Raw genomic sequence first — 25477 nt, 5'->3', positions numbered from 1 at the left:
ATAATACTCACTGGCGACTTTAATGCTTGGAGCCCTTTATGGGGTTCAAAGAAATCTAATGAAAGAGGTACCATAATCGAAGACATTATTATTTGCGAAGACCTGGTAGTTTTGAATGACGGATCAGCCACCCACTTTTCCACACATCAGTCGTTTACCCATGTAGACCTCACCATATGCTCTTCTATGCTAGCCCCAAAGTGCACTTGGCAAATTCTAGACAGCCTTCACGGTAGTGACCATTTCCCGATTGTCACTAGCATGCAATCCACGCTCGTCTATGAACTAATTAGACCAAAACTTAAATTTAAAACCGACATGGCAAACTGGTCTTTATACCAAAATCTTTGCACTCATTTTTCCTCTCAATCTAATCACTCACATAACATAAATGAAGAAGCGGCTAAATTAAACAAAATAATTCGTTCCGCAGGAAATATGTCAATTCCACAATCTAAACCCTTCCGCGCAAAATCCGTTATACCCTGGTGGAACTCAAACATTGAGAAGCTCAGACAAGAGAAACAAACCCTTTGGAAAAACTATAGAAGATCTAGAAGCGAGGGAAACCTCATCTTATACAAAATAGCCAAATCAAACTTTAAAAAAGCGGCCAAAAACGCCAAAAACTTGAGCCTAGAAAACCTTACATCAAAAATTAACCCAAATTCCCCTATTAAAAAGATCTGGAATGACATAAAAATTCTGACAGGTAACAGAACTAATACTTCTATTAAACTACTAAACACCGGTTCAAAAATCATAACAAGCGCCTCGGAAATTGCAAATTTTTTCGGTACAAATTGGTCTCTCTGTTCCGAAGACAAACACTTCCATGCGGAGTTTATTAGGCAGAAAAACGAAACACTACACAACAACTACAGACCATCCAGCATCTCAAATGTTGCAAAGAAAATAGAAACTAATATAACTTCTGTAGAATTAGAGCAAGCACTAAAAAGATCTAAGGGGCAAGCCCCAGGTTTCGACCGCATTAACTACCCCATGATAGCAAACCTTCCTCCGACAGTTAAAAGCCGAATGATTAATTTATTTAATAACATTTTTGATAGAGGCATTTACCCTCAAGACTGGAGAACGGCAGTGGTTGTTCCAATCCCCAAGCCAAATAAACCTACATCGGAAATTTCCGGATACAGACCTATTTCACTTTTATCGTGCGTTGCTAAAACATTCGAAAAAATTATTGCCAAAAGGATAATGTGGTTTGTTACCAGAAACAACTTAATTAGCCCCAACCAAACTGCTTTCAGAGGTAAACAGAGTACAACCGACGTGCTGCTGCACCTGCAACATTACGTGTCCAATGCACTTTCATGCAGAAATCACGTTACCATATTGGCAACGGACTTCGAAAGAGCTTTCGACCGTATCGGTGTGCATGTGGTCCTTCAGCAGCTCGTAGCTTGGGGCATTGGTCCAAAAGTCTTTAATGTAGTTAAAGCTTTTTTGACCTGCCGCAAGTTTCGGGTTACAATTAACTCACAGTATTCAAATACCTTCCCTCTTCACAACGGTATGCCCCAGGGATCGCCATTATCGGTGATTCTGTTTATAATTGCTTTCGAACAACTCAGCAAAATAATATCCAAGTACAAAAAAATAGAACATTCAATTTATGCTGACGATGCTATACTGTTCACAAACATAACTGACATGGATATAATAAAATCATTATTCACAAATATTTTAAGTGACATAAAAACATGGGGCAATTCGTCCGGAGCTAATTTATCAATTAATAAATGTAAAATGCTTCACATTTGTAGAAAAATTAACTGTAAGAAATTTAATTTGTACCTTGACAGCATAAATATTGAATTTGTTAATCATATTAAAATTTTAGGAATAATTTTCGAAAAAAATTTTAGCTTTAAACAACAATGTATAAATTTAAGAAATAGCCTAGCAGCCAGACTAAATATTGTAAAATTTCTTTCTTCAAAACATAGTTTAATTCATGTTAGCACCCTAATTAACGTTACGAAAGCATTAATACTGTCAAAAATCGAATACGCTCTGCCCGTATACGGATGGTGCGCTGTCAGCAATTTGAAACTTCTTTACAAACCTTACCACACCGCAGTGAGAAGAAGCATCCATGCCTTCCCAACTTCTCCCACGTTTGCCATCCTTGCTGAAGCAGGACTACCAAGTATTTTGGAGCTAGTAACTAAATCTACATACAAGCTTATCCCCAAACTTTATAACGCCCACAATGAGCTCCTCTACAAGGATGTTTTGTCAACAATCAAAAGCAAAAAGCATTACAAGGTCGAGTCAACGATTCGGCGATGTGTAAGCTTTGCTAAAACATTAAAAATCATCCTTCGACCTCAACTGATCAAACCGGAAAACGAACCACACTGGAACTTAAACCAATCATCATTTATTTTGGAATTAGAGAAATTCCCTAAAGAAAGTACTACCAGTGCCACCTTTAAACAATCCTTCCGTAATATAATTGAACCATACCGGAAGAAAGGGTGGAATTTTTTATATACTGACGGTTCGAAAACCGATTATAGCACCTCGTTTGCAGTTTTGAGAAGTAGTGGCACGCTAATTACCCGAGGAATCATTGACCAACATTGCTCAATATTTACAGCCGAAGCTTTAGCCTTAAAATTAGCTACCGATTACGCAAAAAAAAATAAGGGTAAATTTGTAATTTGTTCCGACAGCAAATCCGCAATCAATGCAATACGCAACATAGGCAACGCTAACAATATCGTATCCGAAATCAGAACGACATGTATTAAAAACAGCAATAAAATCCGAATCATGTGGGTACCAGGGCACAAAGGCTTAGAAGGAAACGAACTCGCAGACCGCGCTGCATACGATACACATTTAACACCTTGCTTCACGTTTCACACAACAACCAACAATGACATTTTAAACGCAATTTACAGAACATTAGCCCTTGATAAACAAAGTAAATGGCTTAATTATAATAATAAGTACACATTGATCAATAAACATGGAGAAAAAGCTATTTTTCCAAGCACATCTACTCGACAGCAAACACAAACATTCATTCGCCTTCGCATTGGCCATACTCACCTCACACATGAACACTTACTACAAAATTCACAACGTACAGCGTGCCCCTTTTGCAACAGCACACTGTCCACAGAACATATTTTAAACGACTGCAGTCAACTAAATGCCTTTCGACTAAAATTTTTCGGAACTATTTCACCCAGCACACTTCTAACTACTATAAACCTTGAAAACATGTCTAAATTCATAAACTATCTTAAAGCTTGTAATATACTACATAAAATCTAAATAATATTAAACTTTACACTTAGATATTAAACACAATATATGTACATGTACATGTACATTTTACAGGATTAACAAAAACGCAATTTTAAAAGAGAGTCGAAGGCCTTGGCTGCTAGCACTCCTGTTAGTTATTAAGTATAATAATTGTATTATTGTACCTAATCATAATAAATAAATAAATAAAAATAAATTATTTTTGCTAGTTACTGTATATATTTATATGGTTTCCAACATATGTATGTATGTAAATACCTAGCTTCTGTTTTTTGTTATTATAACCCGTTTTTGTGGTATTTCGGAAGCATCGAAAGTCAGATAGTTGCCTATCTTTTAACTCGTGTGGAACGTTGACACGTTTTCGTATTTATGCAAAAACATTTGGGTACAAATTTGTGTATTGTAGGTATGTATGTATATGCAAATGTGGTTAAAAAGTGTATGAGATGGTGTATAAGCGTAGCCTTCTTCCGGATATCATTGAGCCGAGGCGAAAGCCTTTGCTGCGCTGCGGTTAATGCAAATAAACTACAGTCGGCCTTACTCGATACGGCCAATCAACTTAATTTTAATGCATAGCCACTTATTTCAATTAAAACTATTTATATTTTATTCTATTCTATTAGTCTGTATTTTTTTCTTTTTTTTTTTCTTTTGCTTTTATCAAAGCTAATATACAAAGTACATATGTATTTATGCAATATATATTAACATACATATGTAAATATCAGTGTTTGTATATGCATGTATGTATGCATAGTGAATTTATGTATCTGCTATTTATTTGTGCTAGATAGAGTATTTTATTCCGACAATTGTTGTGGTCTTTCAGTAAGTGGCCTTGTAGAAGCTCGACCGGCTGCTCGTGGTTTTTATATTGTTTTGACATTTAGTTTTTTATTTGCGTTCATACATACATACATATGTATGTACATATATGTATTTAGCGAGCTCAGCTGTTTTGAAGGCGTTTATATTTTTTTATGTTGTAATAAAAAAGGGGGCTCGATCTCTTTGTATCTACGTAACAAATTGAGAAAATTCAAAAACATTCATACGTACATATTTGTGTAGCGGCTGTTTTTTATGGGTATATAATTTTGCATCATAAAACGATCATCAGTGGGCAGACCCATTTGTTTTTTAGATGATTCGGGCACCAAAAGTTCGCTCCAATAAAGTAACGGTTTCACACGCTTATTGCACTGCCTTGGTGGGTTCATTTAGCTTTAATCATTGGCATTCTGGTGGCGAGCTAACAAGTCGCGAATAATTTGCCTTTTATGCTCACAATTGACGGTAAAGGACTATGGATGCAAGTCACCTTATAAAATGTGAATCACTGAAGCCTTCGTTATTACAGGGTCCGGCACTCGAAGTGTTATTCAATTCAAAGTAAAAAATGTGTGAAAATAATACAAAATTAAGAATCAATTTACTTTTGCTCGATATGACCACCTTTTGCCTTGAATATGGCCTTGAGACGGTCCAGAAACGAATCGCAAGCTGCCCGAGTGTGACATGCAGGTATTTTGGCCCATTCGCGCACAATGGCTTTTTTCAGCACCTCGAGACTGGTTAGTTCAGACCTTGCTCTCCAAAATGGCCTAAAGAGAATAGTCCATCGGATTCGCGAGAGCCATTGTGTAAACTTTATGAAGTTCAGAACGCTGGTTTTTAGCCATTCTTGGTTCACTCGAGCTTTTTGAGACGGTGCCGAGTCCTGTTGAAACGTCCATGGTCTGCCACCGAAATGTTTGTCTGCGCACGCCTTCAAAGCAACCTCCAGAATACTTTCCCGATAATATTTCGCATTTACCTTGATGCTCCATGAAAACGATTGGAGAGCGCCCATCTGCGGTTACAGCGGCCCAAACCGTTACCTGTGGCGGGTGCTCCTGGTGGTCAATCGATGGCTCAAACTCTCAAAAACTTTATTTACTTTAAGGTGCTCAAGCGCACGAACAATCGCTGGTTGTGATTTCCCAGCCAAATATAATGCAATCACACAATTACGTTTAAAATCCATTACTGATTTTATTTTTTCACGTTTACTCTCGGCAAAATGCTTCCTCGCCTTTGTAAACAATATTCTGGACTGTCATTGAGCCAACTAACAGACAGCTGATGCCCGTGCATCTGTGTCATCATGGTCTGAAATTGGTTACACTTCAAGTGCTCCACCCTGTATATTTTTCGGTGTGCATGGATTCAAAACTGTTGTTGACTTTCTCTAATGCAACAGCGTTTTCTGTTCTCGTGATAATGTTGCATTTGTTCCGCCCTGAGGGAGCTTTTTTGCTCTCCAACGTTGAATTAATGAAATTTCGCAGCGTTGCTTCCGCAGTTTCGCTACGCAAAAATCTTTCAGATATACAGTCGAATCCACGTAAAGTGTTTAGTCTCCCCTTTGATTCAAAGATTATCCCAGCAGTTGATATTTTTGAGAGATCAAGCCATTTTCGAAAACTCTATTTTGAATAAAAAGTTTTGTATATGAAAGAACGCCGCTTTGTCTATGAATAATATTTCTTAGTTAATAGGATCAAACTTTCATCAAGTAGGCATATATGATCTTTGTATCGGCGTTGAGTGTTCCGTATATTAGAGTCAACTAACTCCACAGATCATTCAACTAGCGACTTTTTACCGACACGTCGCTATAGCAATTCTGATAAATTCGAGCAAGAACAGATAAATAGAAGCGAATGTATTAAAAAATGTTTACCTGCACATTATTTATTTGGTTGGCTTGGAGTAGGTAAGAATATCAGCAATAAAATAATGGAACTCTGCCTTAACGCTAAAATCTCACCTAATTACCTCGTAATAAAATTTTATGATCACCCTATTTGTCGAGGTATATAACAGCGGCGTGAGGTTCAGCGAACTAGACAGGGTTAGTTTACTGGGACTATCCTAGTAGCGTTGGACATGTGGAAGGCTTTCGATACAGTTAGTCACTCCACGCTACTAACATGTTAACTAACAGTCGCCGGGAGTGAAGTGGTGGTTTGCGACGATCAAAGCTCAAACCAAAGGAGGATAAAGCAAGGTGTACCGAAGAGTGATGTCCGTTCACCCTTGCTTTTCTACTTCACCATTTCGAAGCTCCCCCAACCACCAGAAAGTTTCACTGGTCTCTTATGATTGACGACGATTGCTCGATAAAGCCGTCCGACAATGACTTTGCCACACCCAAAATTTTGGATGTCACCTTTGACAATTTGCTCTCCTTCTCGGCGCAGAAAACCGCTATTGTCACTAAGGTGTAAAACCGCAACAAGGTCTTCAAGGCAAAGCCAGCCGCACTTGAGGCAAAGGAAAAGAAATGTTGCGAACAAAATTTGCTACGCCCGTCTGGTCGTCTGGCACTATTGATTCGCAATGGACAGAGCTCCAGACCTATCAAAATACTGCTATCAGGACAGCCACGGGATGTCTTCCCTGCTACACCTTCACAATTAGGCAGCAAAATGCTCCGCAAGCAATTTCTGCTTGGGTGTTATGGTAGGAATCACCCCTGCATACATTTCCTCCCACACCTCCCAGGCGTGTCAGCAGACTACACCGACGAAATTCAGAAATAAACGCAACTGCAACTATTGGATCGGGCAGTATATAGACAGATATTCATCGGGAGAATCTCACCACCTTCCTAAACACAAGACTCCCGAGACCAACCCCCGAATCCAGCCGTTATCGGAGTCAAACCACCACCCATTGCAGACAAGAAGCTTCACCTGCCTCGTAAAACCGCGTAACTTTGGCTCTGTTATGGTCTAGTTAAACTCCCACTTAGCTAAAATCGACTCCAACATATTCAATATACACATGCCCTCTTAAACCCATTCACCTAATACCTCTCTCCCTTCGACCCAACCTGCCGAAACAGCACGTTTCCCGAGCCTACCGTTAGATGAGTTAGACGATGACGATCGGTGACTACACGGCACTGGCAGGGCCTAAAGAACTGCTGGCATTGAGCAATCAAGAAGCCAGTAGCAGGAGGTGATACCAATTTTAGTTTTTTGAAATATTGGAGACTCACTAATCCAATCTTCGATCAATCAATGTAAAATCCGAATGTTATATTTGTTTTATTGCGAAATAGAAGAGCCCCAATTTTATATTTATTTCTTTCAAATTTATGGTTTACAATTCTTAAGGATTAAGTAGCAATTCGGCGTGCATTGCTAAAGAAAATAGTTTACAAATAATTTTAAAAATTTGGAAACTTGGCTGAAGTTGAACCTGTTTGATTTGAAAATATTATAAATCCATATTCTAATAAAGTGAAAACTCAGATACTTTTTATCTTGTAAGTTTTGTAAGTTCTTCCTGTAAAATTTTTATATTGACTCTTATAGCATTGACAGACGGCGGAGTTAATCTGGATTACCGGCGCAGTTCATCTGATTAAAATTGTAGTGTGACAGGCAGTTGTTACGCGGATTAGTGAACAGCTGATTTCCTAATTGAATATTTTTGTCAATAAAAGATGAACACCAGGCAACAAATGCGGGTATTAGCTGCTCTGCTTCTAAAAAATAATAATTTATTTAAAAAATATCCTAAATTACAATATCTCAAACTGCTCCGAAATATCCAAACAATTAACGTAATTTCGAACGTGTTAATGCAATTTTAATTAGGTTAATTGCCTTGGCAGTCCAGATCACCGCCACCGCCTGCCTATTACAGTAAAATGAGAAATATTTGAGACAAACTATATATGACTAAATAAAATGTACCAACCGATGTATATTTTGAATTATATCACTTTCTTGGAGTAGATTTTAATACTGGTATTGTATGTTGGTCTTCAGTGCATCAATTGTTGCTGGTTTGTTCAATCAGATGACAGCTAAGTGTTACCATTCTTCAAATAATACCTAGTTCAAATCCGTAACGATAGATGGCGGGCCCTATATTTTTAAATTTCGATTTGTTCTTTACTAGCAGAAGTATTAAACTAATTCACTCAAAATTTCTTATCTCTAGCTATAGTTTATCAATATAATATGTATACATAAATATTTCTAAAATAAGTAAGCAAACGGGTGGCAATCTCACAACATTAATTATTATTTTTCAACAATATGTCTACACAACCATCGTTACCCTACTATGCGTAATTAATCAGTTTGTGTAAACGAATGTTGAACTGAAATAAAAACTGTCAATAGAAAATTAAATAAAAAAAATATCAGTTTGAATATTTTTACATAAAAATTTTTAGTAAGGCAATAATTTATAACAAAGAACAAAATAAGTTCAAAAAATAGTTATTAGCAGAAAGTGCGCATCGAATCCAAAGGGAATATTTCACCGAAACTTGTTTGCTTCCAAATGCGGAGACTAGTCTGGATACTAGTAGAAGGTATTCCAAAAAATAGCAAAAAATCGGGCTGGTTCTGTAATTTACTTTCGAGCGAATTGCATTAAAAACTTCTGGGAGATGCATTGAAATTCACACGGAAGTGAGGGAAGTAAATTACAGAAGGTGTCCGAATGCAACAATGTAAAAAATATGAAAAAGTAGTGGTAAATTGATTCAGCAGTGTAAAAGTGATATATTGAACTGAATTAGTAAAAGCGTCGGTAAGCTACGTTTTATTACCACTACTCCTTAAACGTATTACGAAAAAAATGGATGGATTAGTGGCCATTTTCCCGCAATTGCTTACACCGTTTTTCTAATGCCAGCGCTTCAGGTCAGAATCTAAACTTCAGAATGCCTAATCAATATAATCAATGAGCTGCGATAAAAAACAATACAAAGATCAGCGTAGTTATAGAATGCAGTGAAGCCATAGTATTGCATTTTTGACGACGGCAATTAAGAGCTAGAACCGGTTCCCACGAATAGTCTACCTTTCGCAGAGGCATGAAACTTCAGAACAGTCCATTTGTAAGAAAAATTTAATAAGACTATAACTAATTTCGTGCAGGAATGAGAAGTCTGTTTGACCGTACCTTGTTTCGCCTATTTCAAATAAATATTGTGCAATATCCAAGGTGATCCACCGCAGATTTCCCTTTACAATTAAAACATAATATTTCTGGAAATAATTTATCTTTAGTTCTTTGTTTTTTAGTCTACCGCATTTTTTATGAATCACAAATGTTTATAAATCACAATATCCATTCAATGCCCATCATCACTCCTATGGCGGCACAAAATGCGCATATCAAAATTTTCTATGACTTTTTGGCATAGTTCGGCCTCAACTGTGGCATCGCCCCGCACTTGTTAGCATAGACCATGCTTTTACGTGAAAGAAGTCCCTCAGATAAAGAAGTCCCAATGGACTCGCAAGAACTCGGCGGCCATTTGATCTCATTGTTTCGTGAGAACTTCATTTGCAATGGGGCCGTTGTTTCGTGTGCTATGTGGCATGTGGCACCGTGCTGTAAGAAACCACATATTGTGCAGGTCCATGCCAACTAATTCGGGTCACAAAAAGATTGTTAGCATGTCACGATTACGTTCACCGTTCACCGTACCAGGCTTAACGGCATCATTTTCGAAAGATTATGGTTCGATGACTCCGCCAACCCAAAAACCACACCAAACAGTGACTCGTTGTGGGTTTATAGTTCTTTCTTGAATGAGATATGGATTTTCTGTAACACAAATGAGGTAGGCTAGCTTGTTAACACATTAATGGCGGGCGATCTCGACGAAAGTATGCTAAGTAGCCGTCTCGCCTCGTTTTTCGGCCTAAAACGGGCGATATTTTGTGTGATCATAAAAAATTTAGACTTAAAAAAGTTTATTTAATCTCTTAAAACTACAAGAAATATTAAAAAGGAGCAAACACTAATTACAAAAAATGTTTTAAAGTACATATTTATGAGCAGAATCTAGTGTGATAATGTTGATAACACTCGCAACGGTGAAGAGGTGCATTGCAAACTCCCAGAAAGCCAAGTTTCTTTTTTTATGTGCCGCACAAACTACGCAATTTCGTTGGGCATATAGCTTTTTGCCTTTAGTTTCTATCCGAATTAAGTTGTGCTTTTTGATGTCTAGCGAAAGACGTCCAGGCGGATCAATTTTATACCGTGGAGTCCGTGGTACCGAGTTCGATATACCTCGTTGTGGCTCTTCAATGTTCATGAATTCCAGATCTTCGGTTTGTTTGTCAGTTATAAGACAGCGTGATAATTCTAACAAAAATTTTTTGAGGGATAATTTCTTTTTCATAATCATTTTCGCTTTCATCATCGCTAAACGGTAGTAGAAAAACTCGGGTCCTTCTCATAGGTCATATAGAACTATCACTATCAATATTATCAATCCTCTTTCATCGCATTCAACTTCAGACAAATCGTCTGAATATTTATATCATCTTTATTTTCGCGTGAAACCATATTGAAGGATTTCAAAATTTACTGTAAGTAGAATTTGAACAACCGAACAGCATCAAACTACAGAACATGCTAACTACAAATATAAAGTGGCGCATAGATTGTGTAATGTGGTTGCAAACTGTACTAATGCGACTCCCGCCTTTAAGGTGCATTCGAGCTAAATCGTATTACTACGACTCCCGCCTTTAAAGTGTTAACATATCCGCTTAGGTGAAAATTTGCTAATCGCTCAATGGCGCGATGCGCGAAATGTACTTCTTGCATAACGACCATTTTCATAAAACGTTGGCTCACATTTACGCGTTGTCCAACTCAGTCTAAGTTGTCCAACGCTGCATGACTAAGTTTGTCAAAATCTGTAGTGACAACAAAAATAAAACAAGCAAAACTGTCATAAATAATTGCTGTGAAAGATCTGCATCACCTTTGAATCACCCTATACATCAACACTGTTCATTTTTAAATTCTCATTTAAAATTTAACAATTTTGTCTCCCTGCCGTTAATCGCACTACTTTAGAAGTAGTGCACAACTAGCAGCCTAGGGTCGATACTATTTCTCGCATTTTCCTTCCACAACGCTATCAACTGCCTATTTTTACTTTATGTAGCCTTACAATATGGGAATTGCCACCCTCAACAGAGTTTCGAAATGCGTGTCGAATTGTGCCGTTCTGCACCCGCTTTTCACTGGTGGTGAAATTCCTAATATGAAATGCGCTGTTTAGAAGACTGTCCCCATACATTTCGCTGCATAGATCACTCACATTGGCACTGATACCTAGCTTCTCTCACTAAGCATACACTTATTCATGCCGCACATTTATTTTACTCCCATTTTGGGGTTGCCGTAAACTGCTCTCATTTAGCACTACTCACTTCCGTTTTCACGCCTTAAGTAACTATTTCGGCTTTGTGTGAATAAAAGCTTCTCAACTCGTACCATTTTCATACTCCTGTGTAAGTGCCGGCCGCTATAGCGGAATGAGCGTGAGATAGGTGCGCTTATCACATCGTTTCTTATTACCCCTTTTCTCTACGAAATCTTATCTGCAGTGTACGCATATCGAGATAAGAAGTTCACAAAACGATGACAAAGAGGTGCAGAATTTTTTTATAGTTTTAAATGCCAGAAGTTATATTTTCAGCGAGGCATACGTACATGTTTTAGCGAGTGTAATTACTTTTAACTAATTTAATATCTACTAATATCGTAAAATAAATAAAAGTGTCAAAACTTATTAAGCATTTTCGCATTATTAACAGCATAAGAAAGTACGGGTTTTTGTATTGTATTTCAAGAAAAATGTATATACATATGTATTAGTAATGAATATTTGGTAGCTACTGATTTCACATACATATAACCTCACTTATATTAACATACACAAGAAATCGCGGTGAAAAAACAAGCAATTCAACAATTCCACTTATGTCGAAACTAACCAAAATGCATAACAGAATGTGAATACCCATATGTGTATATACAAAAATATCATTTCGTAGAGAAATTTAAAAATTTCCACTGTTAAAGGGTGCTTTAGAAAAAAAAAATGGTTTTGGGTAGTTCTAATGTTTGCATTTATCATAAAAAAGTGGTTTATACGTGTGAGGTTTCGTGGAGTGTTTTAAACAAATAAGCGACGCACCCAGTGGCAAATCGAAGATTATAAAGGGTGATCAATTTAGAGGTATCGGATTTTAAATCGAAATAAAACAACGAACATTCAAATAAAATGAGCAATTCTTATTATTTTTGCGTAGAACCATTCCTGAAATTTAGTTTTTAAAGATAATCCCTTTCAAATGTTGGCCACAACTGCGCTGTAATCGCCGTAATTCGGCCAGCCGGAAACACCAATTCTGAATGACTCGCTGGAGGACTACGGCCGGTATCTCGTGAAGGCTTCCAATGCTTCAATCGAAACTGGTTTATCCACAAAGCGACTAGACTTTACATGCCTCCACAAATAAAAGTCCAAAGGTGTGATATTACAAGTTCATGTTGGCCAATCCACTGGTCCGAGACGAGAGACAAATTGCTCATCGAAACGGCGACGCAGTAAATCCATTGCTTCACGGGTTGTTTGACAAGTAACGCCGTCTGGTTGGAACCAAAATGCTATGAAGATCACGGGCTTGAATTTCCGGCATCAAAAAGTCGTTTACCATTGCCCGATAGCGTTCGCCATTCACTGTTACATTGGTGCCAGCCTCGTCTTTGAAGAAATATCGGCAGATAATTCCTCCAGCCCATAGGCCGCATCAAACGGCTGTTTTGAATGGATTTAATGGCTATTCTTGAATGACTTCAGGTTGCTCCTATTTAGCCCAAATACGGTAATTTTGCTTATTGAAGTAGCCATTAAGCCAAAACGTAGTACGTTAATGTACACCCTAAGTTGGCCTGAGCGCGCAATGAACACTTTTCACAGACCGTCAATTTTCGTAATACAATTGCACGATTTGTTGACGTTGCTCAGGCGTAAGACTTTCCATGATGAATTGTCAATGAATACTAAAAAAAATTACGTCTTTAGTTTGGCAGTAGTCACGCATGATCTGACCATGGGAAAAAGTATCTCCAATCTGATCATCCTTTGCATATAATTGGTTGTTTGGCCGAGCTTCTACTCCTTATTTGTGGCGCGCGTCTTACTGTTGTTCCACAAATGGATGGACCTAAAGTTTTAAGCTGACTCCGAACAGCAAATGGTTTTTTATCAGAAGCTTTTTCTTGGCAGGTATACACTGGGAGGTTTGCAATTGCCTGCCGAGGGGCGACCGCTACTAGAAAACACTTTTTGTATCATTTTGGTGTTTCATGCACGGAGATTCGAACCTACGCGCTTTTGAATGTTAGTCACGCACCAACTCATTCGGCTACGGTGGCTGATTAAAGATGACTATAGCCATATTAAGAATACTCTACAGTTTTAGTAGAAATCCGGGGACAGGCACAAAGTTGTAATAGGCTGTGTCATACCAATCCTCTATTGACTTTGTAAGCTTTGGAAAAATGTGCTTATTGTAAATTGCTCGATCCGATTATGAAGATTATTAAGCCATGCCTGCTAAGAGTAAAAAATGTTAGTTTCGGGAATAATAGAAATGGAACAAAAAGTTATTGGTAGTTTAAGTTATGGCAGAACTTAAGAGAGAACCCAGTAGCTTTGTGAAATTCAAAGATTGGTCTTATCCAGATGTATGTAGTATTCGGTTTTTAGCTAATCCAGTTCACGTTGCTGTAAAGAATTTGGATGAGTCTGTGAAGGAGTAGTAAGTTTTGGCCTCTTCATCTACGCATACGTATGAACCACTTTTTTCAACAAAACTTGTTACTTTTTGCACCCAAAATATCCAACAAATTCATTAAACTCCATTGTACCATAATACTTCATACCCAAGAACTGGTGGCGTTATTAACAACCTTTGTAATACCAGCAATTAAATGAGGACCAAAATTTGTGTTAAATCTTATGTAAATTTCTTCCAAAAACAGATACAAACCAGTAGATCGCCGCATAGACAGCAACCCACAAAGAGCCACACTTTAACAGACGCATCGCAATGCCGCTATTTACAAAAAAAGGCCCAAAATTTGGTAAACTAGACTCTGATCCTGCTGCTAATGCCTCTTCCGCCGCCGCTGCTAGTAACTCCTACAACGACAACAATAACACATCGGCCAACGGCAAAGCCAACACAATGAATGGCACCAACGCTACTTCCCGCATAGACCCATACATTCCTAAGCCTCAATTGATATTCCACTGCCAATTGGCGCACGGCAGTCCAACTGGCCTGATAACAGGCTTTGCGAGCGTACGAGAACTCTATAAGAAGATAGCCGAATGCTATGATATACCCGTCGAAGAAATACTCTTCTGCACTTTGAATTCACACAAAGTGGACATGACAAAACTGCTGGGCGGCCAAATCGGTCTAGATGATTTTATATTCGCGCATCGAAAAGGACGTCCGAAAGAGATTGAAATTATCAAATCAGAGGATGCACTTGGTCTTACTATAACCGATAATGGAGCGGGTTATGCGTTTATCAAACGGATCAAAGAGGGTTCGGTAATTGATCGTATCGAGCATATTGGCGTCGGTGATCATATCGAAAAATTGAATGACGTAACTATGGTGGGAAAGCGGCATTATGAGGTGGCGCGTCTGCTGAAGGATATACCCACTGGTACTACATTCACATTGCGGCTAGTAGAGCCGATGAAGAGCGGCTTTCAAGGCATTGGACCGCGCACACAATCGAAGGCGCCATCTGGTCGTGGCTATGGTAGTGGCAAAGAAACGTTACGGTTTAAGGCGAACGGCAATGTTGAAATCGAGGACAAGTTCGACGAATCGACACAATCGGGCATCGAGGCGATCAACAATTTGCTGGAGTCGTTTATGGGCATAAACGATACCGAGTTGGCGACACAAATATGGGATTTAGGTGCAAATAAATCCAACTCTATGGACTTTGCGGAGGCTATCGACAATTCCGATTTGGAGTCTTTCGGTTTTACCGATGATTTCATTATCGAACTGTGGGGTGCTATAACGGATGCTAGACGTCGGAAGACTGCGAAAAACTGAAAATGTGCCTCCACAATGAAAATACGTACTCGACGATGTTCACTGGACAAAATGAGAAGAAGAGAGAGGGAGAAATAGAGAGCGTTTTATGAGTATAAGAAAAGAGGAAAAACTGCAAATTGAAAATTACTTGCTAGAGTATTGTTAATATGAAAATTAAGGTATTTTTTCACTATTTTGAAAAGACGGGTGGCATATCAATGTATTTATGTATTTCAAAAGTATGATAAATGCGCATTTTGTTAGTTATACAAACTATGTACTACTACTGATATTGTTTAATGATAATAATAAAAAAATATGACATTCGTGAATTCGAGAAAATCAAATTTGTGCGTAAGTTGTTTTTGCCAATTTATACATATATACGTATAAATATATTTATTTTATTCATTTAATTATACCATACAATTAAAATATTTTAGATTTTAAAGCGCATATTTACAAAAAGAAAAGTGAAGAAGCAATGGAACATGTAAAATACAAATAAAACCACAAATGCAATATTTACATACGTAACTGTATATTAATTACTCACTTTTACTTAAATTTTATTGTTCTGGTGCTGTCCGCACATTCTATTTTCCTTTTGACTTTTGAGCCAGTTGTTTATCTTTTTATTTTGCATCTCATAGTTGTTCTGTATTTTGGCAGCCATCCAAATTTCCCGCAAATTTTCATATGTAGGCGTTGGCATGGCCGGCCATTCCCACCTCAAGTGCGGTTCATTGATGCGCTTTTGCGAAGAACTTGCATATGTATGTACGTAAATATGTGTGTGTAATATTTTCGCGTGACTAATCTATGCTAAATTTATGCGATGAATGGAACAAATATGAACTTAAACTTTCTCGCTGATTTATATTTGTTTTTCGCCGACAGACGAATTTGAAGTGCAGACAAATCTTTGCGAATGCCATCGAATTCTTCGCTAGACAAGAGACCACAATGTACTAGGTTGTTCAACAAGTTTTGCGGTTCGATAAGAAAAACACAATTTTATGGTTTGAAATACACTTTATTATTCAATATAGTGTCCCTGAACATCAATAACTGGACCAACAAGATTCCAATTTATGAACTTCTACAGCTGTTACGACCTCATCATTTGATGAAAAACTCTTTCCACGCTTGCATTTTTTAGGTCTGTAAACAAATGGAAGTCGCTAGGAGCCAAATCTGGTGAATACGGTGGATGCTCCAACAACTCGAACTTTAATTCATGGGCTTTAGCTATTATCAAAATGCTCTTGTGACACGGTGCATTGTCCTGATGAAAAATAAAATTTTCTGGGTCTTTTTCTCGAATTCAATTCACCTGGTCTAAAAGGTTAAAATAATAGTCAGAATTTCTTGTTTTACTAGTTTGCAAGTAATACACAAACAAAATTCCTTTCACATCTAAAAAAACTGATGCTAACACCTTCTTGGTCGATTTGTGGACACGAACTCGCTTCGTGCCAAAGAATCAGGTTCACACCACTTTTTAGGCTCTTGTTTTGATTTAGGATCATGCTGATGAACCCAAGTCTTATCCATAATGATGAATCGACGCACAAAATCCAATTTATGCTTTCGAAAACGCTCTAAATGTTGCGGAGGAAGTCGCATTCATTTTTTCCATTGGTAGCAAATGTGCCACAAATGCGGCAGTCAAAATATTGCCTACACTGCCCAATGAGATGTTTAGAGCTTCTATTAAATGTCTTTTATTCACTCGACCATTTTCCAATAAGAATATCCAGTATTTTTTCTATCATTTCTGGTGTTGTTGCTGTTTTGGACGTCCTTGGCGTGGATCATCTTCAAAACTTGTACGACCACGTTTAAATTCAACAACCCTTCTTTCTACTCGTACTGTACCAAATTGATGGTGGAAAGCAATTATAAATTTTCAATATTCGTTCATAAATTTGATTTGCTGGTAAACCTACCAAAAATAAAAATTCAATCATTGTACGACACTTGATTTTTTCCTCTGTAGAAAATACTGTGAGACGTCGACACTAAATATGGTGTAACTATGTCCCAACATAACAAAAAAGGCTAGCGACAACACCCTTTCTTATCTAACCGCACAACTTATTGAACAGCCTAGTATGAGGAATATCTTTTATATTTTGCACTCAGTAATGAAAACACGGTAAAATAGTAATCAAAATGGCTTTATTGCTTTTCAAAATATTCTCCTTGTAAGTTAATGCACTTCATCATTCACTTGAACCAATTTTCAAAACACTTTTGGCCCTCAGAAGTGGATACCCCCAAAATGAGCTGTTCAAAGGTTTCAACAACTTCTTCAGGGGTTTAGAAACTTTGAACTCGCATTTTATTTGTGATGTTAGGTAACTAAAAGAAATCATTAGAGGAAGTTGCTTCTTACGCGTACTTTTTTTGGAAACCCATACTGTCTATTGCTGGTTGGTTACTGACCGATACGGTTAGATCTAAGGCTCGTCACCTGTTGATGATGTTATAGACGTGCTTTGAACCATCGCGTCTGAATTTCTTCAACATTTCTTTACACCAAACGACATGAGTCACTTTTTTTAGATGTTTGTCAAATTGTACAGTATCCAACGATAACAAATCTTCCTGACGACCAAATTTGCATGCAATATTGAATGTATGCTGGTCCTAATAATGCCCATGGACGCCTCTATCTCGCGATATGTCACATCGATTGCATCTGGAACAACAACCGGTTTTGGAGGGCTTTCACGAAATTCAACCTGCAGGGATCGACGGCCACGTTGGAACTCGTTGTACCAGAGTTTCACTGAGGCTATCACGATAATTCATGGCGAAAATCGTAATAAATCATCGCACGAAAAATTTAACGAATTAATTCCATCTTTCGGGCCTGAACTAACGAAGAAATAAATAAAGCTCGTAAGTGAAAACGTTAAAAATATGTAAGTTTACGAGTATGCTAAAAATACCAAACTGATCGATAAAAAATCGAATTACAGCTCATTACACGTAGTGTTCCAAGGGCGCAAAATATAAAGGCAACCCTCGTGTAAATGCATGCATATGTTTGCCAGCTTCACTTGATATTTCGAAAAGGAAATGTTTTTCATTTAGCGGTCTAGATTTTTGTGAGCTTCCATTCAAATATTACCTAGCCAGAGTAAGAAGTTACTATATTTAAATGCGGCTGGAAATGCGCCACCAACAACTCTACAAAGCCACGATTTTCGACTTTGTGAAGACGTAAATTGCAGGTATAGAATTAAACGAACTGTGGTTTCAACAGGCCGTCGCGTTGTGGAGAAAAATTGACATTAGCCTTAATGAAGTCGCTCTGCAACACGTTAGCCGTGCTTACGCCAACGAGTACTGTCTGTAGGTAGACTACTGTGAAATATTGTGAAAGCTGCATCATTTCATTTGTATTTGGCAGTTAGTGAACACCCGCTTGAATTTATAGGAAAACTAAGCAAATTGATTTCGGGTGCTCATCAGGGATTGCTCAAGAATAAGCCTGGGAATGGTTCTACACTCCATAAATTTCAATGGTAAAGAAATGTTTTTTTGAATTTCAAGTTTTTCGCGCCACATTCTAGACGTCCGAAACAATTTGAGGAATCCACAGATTGTAAAAATGCAAAAAATGCCTTCTATAGCTTCCACAGCTCTGTGATCTCAAATTTGGCGGAGCGCTTGTGTATAAAAATGCTATCGATGGATGGATGCTCCACAACACGCCGGACACAAAGCAGCAATCGATATGGCAGTGGTGAATCGCCGCTGAAGTAGGCCAAAGTGGATCTGTGAGCTAACAAAGTTATGGTGATGTGTATCCCCGAACGGCGAGCATTATGTCAGCTTATTGAAGCGGTTTAACAACACTTTGAAGAAAAACGACCGGAAAAAAGTGCTCTTCCATTAACTCTCCATCGGGCATCTAACTGCTGTCTCATTCTCCATGTTCTCCGGACTTAGCCCCAATGATTATTTCTTGTTTCAAAACATTAAAAAAAAATGGTTTGGGGGAAAGAAATTTGGCTAATTTCACTCAAACAAAAGCCTATTCTGAATGCCTCTCGAGACTGGTTATATTTAGAGAGTCTCAAAAAATTGAAGAAAAGCCAGCTGAAATGTGTAGAGGTCAAAGGAAGCTATTTTGAGAAATAAATTGTTTTTTAGCTGAAAATACTATTTAATGTAAAAAAATGAAAAAGCCCCTCATAAAAGACCATTTGACGTTCGGAGTCGGCTCAAAACTGTGGGTGCCTCCGTTGGAATAACACCAAGACGCACGCAACAAACAGGAGGAGGAGCTCGGCCAAACACCTAACGGAAATGTACGCGCCAATTATTTATTTATTTAATTTTAATTCAAAAAGTCAGAGATTCATGAACAGACAGACATTTTTCGGTGAAAATAAATGCTTAGAAGCCAGTTCACCTCTCACCTCACTTTTTATTTATTCTTCTATTTTTCCGACATATTCGGCAAAAAGCTTTTTCTAATAGTGGAAACACTGCATGAAATTTGCAAAGCTCCCATGGAATATTTCTAATGAATATCAAGAAAATTATAATTAGGCATTGGCTTGTCGTGTTTTCCATCGAATAACTTAATAATGTACAAATTAATCAGTTATAGTATGAATTTGAAAGTGGGTCTAAAAATTCTTTCGACTAGTGCGGCCATGCGCTGCTGTCTTTTTAAATATCTTGTTTCTTCATCATTTAATTTATCGCTATGACAAACAAGTTGCAAGTATGCAATTAGAATACAATTGAGAATTAGCTGCTTAAGAGCAAGCAAAGTATTTAAGCTCTTCAATCAGCAAGCGTTGAGCGATCACTTGCGCTATGGAATTATAGCAAAAGCTTTTTACACATTTTCTCTTCATGTTCTCGATTTTGCACTACTTCCGCTGACTCCCTTCTAGTTTCTGTAACTTGTTTTCGACGGCTGTTTATATTTTCGCCCCCAAACAAAGCTCCCCGCGCAGTCAGATGCCCCGAACATGCGTTTTTTAACGCTCTCACGGTGAGTATACTGCATGATGTATGTGTGTGTGTAGATATGTACATATACACATTGTTAATTCGATTATCGTTCTGCTGGGTATGATGGTGTGGTTGGCTAGCTGGCGGTTGCTTTGTTCGTTGGCTGGCAGATTATATGACTCGGCGCTGCTAGACGCAAGCTTCAGTCTACAAATCGCACTTGTCGGAGCAACTACAGGAAAGAAAGGCCTGCAAAGTGGAAAACAAAGAAGATAAAACACAAACATTAAAAGAAAACAGTAAGATTTAAGAAATAACTAAGTTGTGCAACATAAGTGAGTTCAACGTTTAAATAACAAAATATGAAAGAAAGAAACCACTTTCCTAAGGAAAATGAAAGAATGAACTATTAAAATGGTTTTGTGACATAAAAAATGCAAGTGAATTACTTTATCAATGAAAAGGAAACTACAATTATTAGAAGGATTGTGTAAATTAATAATAACCCTAGAGAATTAACAAAACTTAACAGTTCGCGTGGGAGTGTAACTTTTTTGTATGGAATAAAGACAAGGTGGAAACTAAAAGTCAAAATCAAGCAAAGAAGCAATTACGAAATTCAGTTATTGTGCTGACAAAGGTAAATCACCTATGGTATTTCAATCATCAACCCTCCTCGCGCCTATTTTCTTGTATAATTAAAACGAAAAACGAAGGCAAACATGTTAACGTTTTTTACTAAAAGCCACCAATAATAATCAAAGCAAGTCGAAGTTGAGTTGTGCATATACATACATACATATATGTAAGTAGAAGAAAAACGTGTAGAGGCAACAAACATTTCAATTTGAAGTGACCAGAATAAACTGCAGTCAGTAGTAAAAAAATCGCCACTGAAATGTCCGATCACTGTCGCATCTCAGCCCAGTCCCAACGTTTCGTTCCCATCGTGCTTACGTTTTATTGGCGTACATTTGCTTTTCTGGCTACTTTTTGTATTTGTGTATTTATATACAATTCGACGTACAAGTACACATATATACTTGTTTCTTTTGCTATGCGACTCAGCGCCAAGTGGACTTTGGTACCGCTTGAACGGCTTGTTAGATAGTAGTTAATGTTATTTAGTGCTTTATTTTCTTGTTTATTTGAACCAGTAAATTGAAGGTTTTGTGTAAATGCATAGTGCGGTATAATTTTATTCTGTCGTACTAACTTTTGTGTCCGCTTTGTCGTTGGTTACACTCGACAGAGTCAATTGCGGATTTAGAATTCAACAACAGCCACGAATCACCTTCGAAAATTATTAATTTGTGCAAGAAAAAACATAGTGCTGATAAGTTGAGCGATTTGTTCCGATTTTTGTTTTTGTTTTTGTATTTTTCTTTTAGTTTTGTTATTTATCTCTTGCATATTAATTTGCTGTCGTTTCTCAGCTTTTGTCATTTTACGAAATATATACAAATGCACATACATACAAACATGCAAAGCACAAAGCGTTGTCAGAGCGGCTTTCGTGGAGAAGAAGCTGGTCTTCTGCATGAGTGTGAGCGCTTGGCAACAACAAAGTTACATTTCCCTTTTATAAGCTTCGTTCCTGCGTTGTATACAGCAGAAGCAATTTGTTCGTTACGAAACAGATGGCCATCGTCAAAGTGCTACAGCTCGAGCTTGCACTGAGTTAAATTTTACCTGAGTAGACACAATACGCGACAAACCATAGCACATCAACACTGTGAGCAGGTTTGGCTATGTTTCTGCTTTTTTTTAAATGTTCAGTATTTGTTTATATATGTAAACAATTTTTATTCTTTATACGAGTATAGAATTTAGAAAAATTCCACAATCACAATTTCATGGTTTTTAATTCGAATTTCTAGAAAAAAATTTGGTATGCTAAAGCAGCATAATTTTTAAAATTTTTGTGCAATAAAGTGCAAATTTGAAAATTTGGGCATTTTCTGCATGTAACAAATGCACTTTTAAAAAAAAAAAAAATAACGAACAATTTAAAGTCAGATTACCGTAGTAGCTCTTTGGAGGAATTTAGGCACATATCAAAGGTCGACTAAAAGTACATTCACATATGCAGTGATTAGCAATGAATCCACAAAAATTAATCTACCCGTTCACATATGGCAGATTAGCTGCAAAATTGACAATCAGCTGTCGAGAATGTTTTGAGAGGTTTTTCTGCATAGAAATTGCTTTGGTCGAATATTTTGGAGTTTTTGGTTAGTTCAATTATTATTAACGAAGTAAAAGAAAGGAAAATAGTTAATTTAATTGCGCAATTTGTTGCTAGTAATAGGTTGTTGGAGGAAATAAAACGAACGTAAACGAGGTCTACTGAGGTTGCAAAAAATTATGGCTACAATACGCATGCCAAATTCGATATTACATTACTCTTCCCTTTGCCGGCATCCATTTTATTTTGTTTTTACTTGGGCGCTTCTCCTTACATTTGTAATAATAATTACACAGGCCTGCGAAATTTAACATTTTTCAGTTTCTAGAATGGCTGTACTTGTTTCTTGTAGTTTTTTATGCGCTGAAAACGAATCTGATCTTCAAAATGCTCCATCACGTCAGGATTTTTGGTATTTAAATGAAGCCTAAAAGGTCAAAAAATGGCCATTTTAACCATTTTTGATAATTTTTTCTGGGATAGAAAATTTTTTTTTTTCAATTTTCGACGAAAAGGTCGCATAGTACAACTCTTTAGCTTTAAAACCCATGTTTTAAAATTATTGTACGATTTTTTAAAAAAAAGTTATGACATTTTGAAATTAACAGTTTCAGTTACGCCAATAGACGTTATACCCAACGTATACGTAACTGAAACTGTTAATTTCAAAATGTCATAACTTTTTTTTAAAAAATCGTACAATAATTTAAAAAAATGGGTTTTAAAGCTAAAGAGTTGTACTATGCGACCTTTTCGTCGAAAATTGAAAAAAAAAAATTTTCTATCCCAAAAAAAATTATCAAAAATGGCTAAAATGGCCATTTTTTGACCTTTTAGGCTTCATTTACCAAAAATCCTGACGTGATGGAGCATTTTGAAGGTCAGATTCGTTTTCAGCGCATAAAAAACTACAAGAAACAAGTACAGCCATTCTAGAAACTCACCCTCGCAGGACTGTGTTATCGATAACACAGAAAACACAGCAAAGGTATATTTATAAGTTGAGATTATTTTACAATCTCGGGTTTGGGAGCGAAATTGTGTATGAGTAATCGCGTTTTTAATTCAATTATATTAATTTTAATTTAACTTAACGGATTGGGAGTTAAACTCGTAAAAGTAGATGATCTACATAGTTATATTTTTTGAGCAGGGAATTAAAAATTTGACTAAACTTTGTTAAGACATTGTAAATAATGAAGGAAAATATATTATTGATTAATAAATATTTTAAACATCTTTTTTATTAATTTTCAAACCACCTTTAAAAAACACACGAACTTCTGGACTGACCTGATATGTGAACCTATTGTAAGTTAATTTTGTCTTAGACACACTTAGTCTTAGTCAGTGTAGTGGAGAAACTTGGTATGTTCTCTTTCTATTCATAATCTGTTTCAACGACTTCCCATATTAATGATATTTTGCACTCACCTTAAGACCCGACAATACCAGCTGTTACCCTTTTGCGAAAAGTAGAATTTTTCTGCATAATTGTATGGTCATTTAAATATTTTTCGGCAAAACACGCATATACAACTTTTTGCTATCATATGCACTTTTTGTAATGTAACGTCATGGCACACATGTGCAATGCCTTGTGAAGTCTGCGACTTTGCTTGCAAGGCATGCATTCGCTTCGTTCACTTGTTATGGCTTACAGAGAACGTCTGCTTTAGATCTGTATGTTTCAGACGCTCTCTGCAACAAACACAAATTGAATTCAGATGAGAGATACAGACAAATTTTCACGCTTACATATTTGCAAATAAATGTGCATACGTACACATAACCAATGTCGACAGCAACCAATTGCATCCAACTTTTGGCAGGCCGTTTTGCTAAACTGTTATTGTATGAAAATAAATTTAAATTTATTTGTTGGAAAATGAAGTCGCCCCAGGGACAAAGCAAGAAGTGAACAATTTTTGCATCAGTTGCTTGTTTGAATGACGGCCAGCTGGTATCAAGCGATACATAGGGTTATTCAAGTTCTGTTGACTTTTCGCAAAACAACTTAAATTGACTAACCGCTTCCCAAATGTGAAACACAAAATTTGTTACGCCTAATTACATATTTAAACTTAAGTGAAATTGAAATATCAGGGCACAATATGAAAAAGGCGTTTCTTTAAGAACAATATAGCCAAAAATTCATGATTTTATTCAAAGGTTGCTTAAAAAGTTCAAGAAACTGGTTCTGCCGAGGATAGAAAAAGGACTGGCAGACCAAAAACGGTATACCCTATTGAGAATATTGCTGCTGTAGCGCAAAGTGTAGCTGAAAAACCTTCAACCTCCAAATCTCGACGTTCTCAACAATTCAGTATTCCTGAATTAACTGTTTGGCGGAATTTACCTGCAGACGTGGCCATGTGGACCTATAACACATGTGTATAATTGATGATGTCAATATCATCGGCATACGCCAACAATTGTACGCTCTTATAAAAAATTGTGCTTTAGCGATTAAGTTCTGCGGCTCGTACGTTCCTCACCAACATTAGGTTAAAGAAGTCACACGAAAGCGAGTCACCCTGTCTGAAACCTCGTTTGGTATCAAACGGCTTGGAGCAACGTCATCTTGCATAGCCGTATTAGTTTTGCGGGGATACCAAATTCAGACATCGCGGCATATAGGTAACTTCTTTTCGTACTGTCGAATACTGCTTTGAAATCAACGAAAAGATGGTGGGTGTCGATTCTCCTTTGGTGGGTCTTTTCCAAGATTTGGCGTATTGTGAATTTTTGGTCGATTGTGGATTTAACATTTTTTTTTCTAAAGCCACACTGCTAAGGTTCAATCAGTTGGTTAATGCCTTTCAATCCCGCGATAATTGGCACAGATTGCAGGATCACCATTCATATGGATTGAGCAGAGCACACTTAAGTTACAATCAGCAGGTATGATTTCGTCCGACCATACTACTCACTTTTACGTGCCTCAAATTGTTGTTGTTTTGATTGATTTCTTTAGCCGTGATCTCTCAAAAAATTACGCCTTTCGTAACGTTACGTAACCAGT

At 37.2% G+C, this 25477-nt stretch overlaps 2 protein-coding genes across 9 annotated transcripts in view; both read left to right on the top strand.

Annotated features, from left to right (window-relative positions):
• Positions 1–25477, top strand: part of LOC129245438 (phosphatidate phosphatase LPIN3) — a 110173-nt gene that overhangs the window by 45771 nt on the left and 38925 nt on the right. For 2 of the 8 annotated variants that reach the window (XM_054883606.1, XM_054883605.1), the window contains exon 1: positions 20465–20904. The exons of 1 other annotated variant lie outside the window; for it this stretch is intronic. The gene's annotated coding sequence lies outside the window, so the exon portion shown is untranslated. Of the gene's footprint in view, positions 1–20464; positions 20905–20945; positions 21070–21115; positions 21136–25477 lie in introns of those variants that run through there. 5 more of the 8 variants (XM_054883607.1, XM_054883600.1, XM_054883602.1 and 2 more) reach the window with 4 other exon arrangements.
• On the top strand, positions 8464–15826 carry LOC129245440 (PDZ domain-containing protein GIPC3). Its single transcript, XM_054883608.1, has 2 exons — positions 8464–8695; positions 14194–15826. Exon 2 carries the CDS (start codon positions 14262–14264, stop codon positions 15294–15296), a length of 1035 nt encoding a protein of 344 aa, XP_054739583.1. The 5' UTR covers positions 8464–8695; positions 14194–14261; the 3' UTR covers positions 15297–15826.

This window comes from Anastrepha obliqua, chromosome 4 (genome assembly GCF_027943255.1).
Source record: "Anastrepha obliqua isolate idAnaObli1 chromosome 4, idAnaObli1_1.0, whole genome shotgun sequence".
In the NCBI taxonomy this organism is placed as follows: domain Eukaryota; kingdom Metazoa; phylum Arthropoda; class Insecta; order Diptera; family Tephritidae; genus Anastrepha; species Anastrepha obliqua.
Note: the sequence above shows the minus strand (reverse complement) of the source record. Positions and strands in the feature narration are given on the sequence as shown.

Bases quoted from the DNA above. Each gene is read 5' to 3' on its own strand.
- LOC129245440 (XM_054883608.1), top strand. From the start codon at position 14,262: ATGCCGCTATTTACAAAAAAAGGCCCAAAATTTGGTAAACTAGACTCT.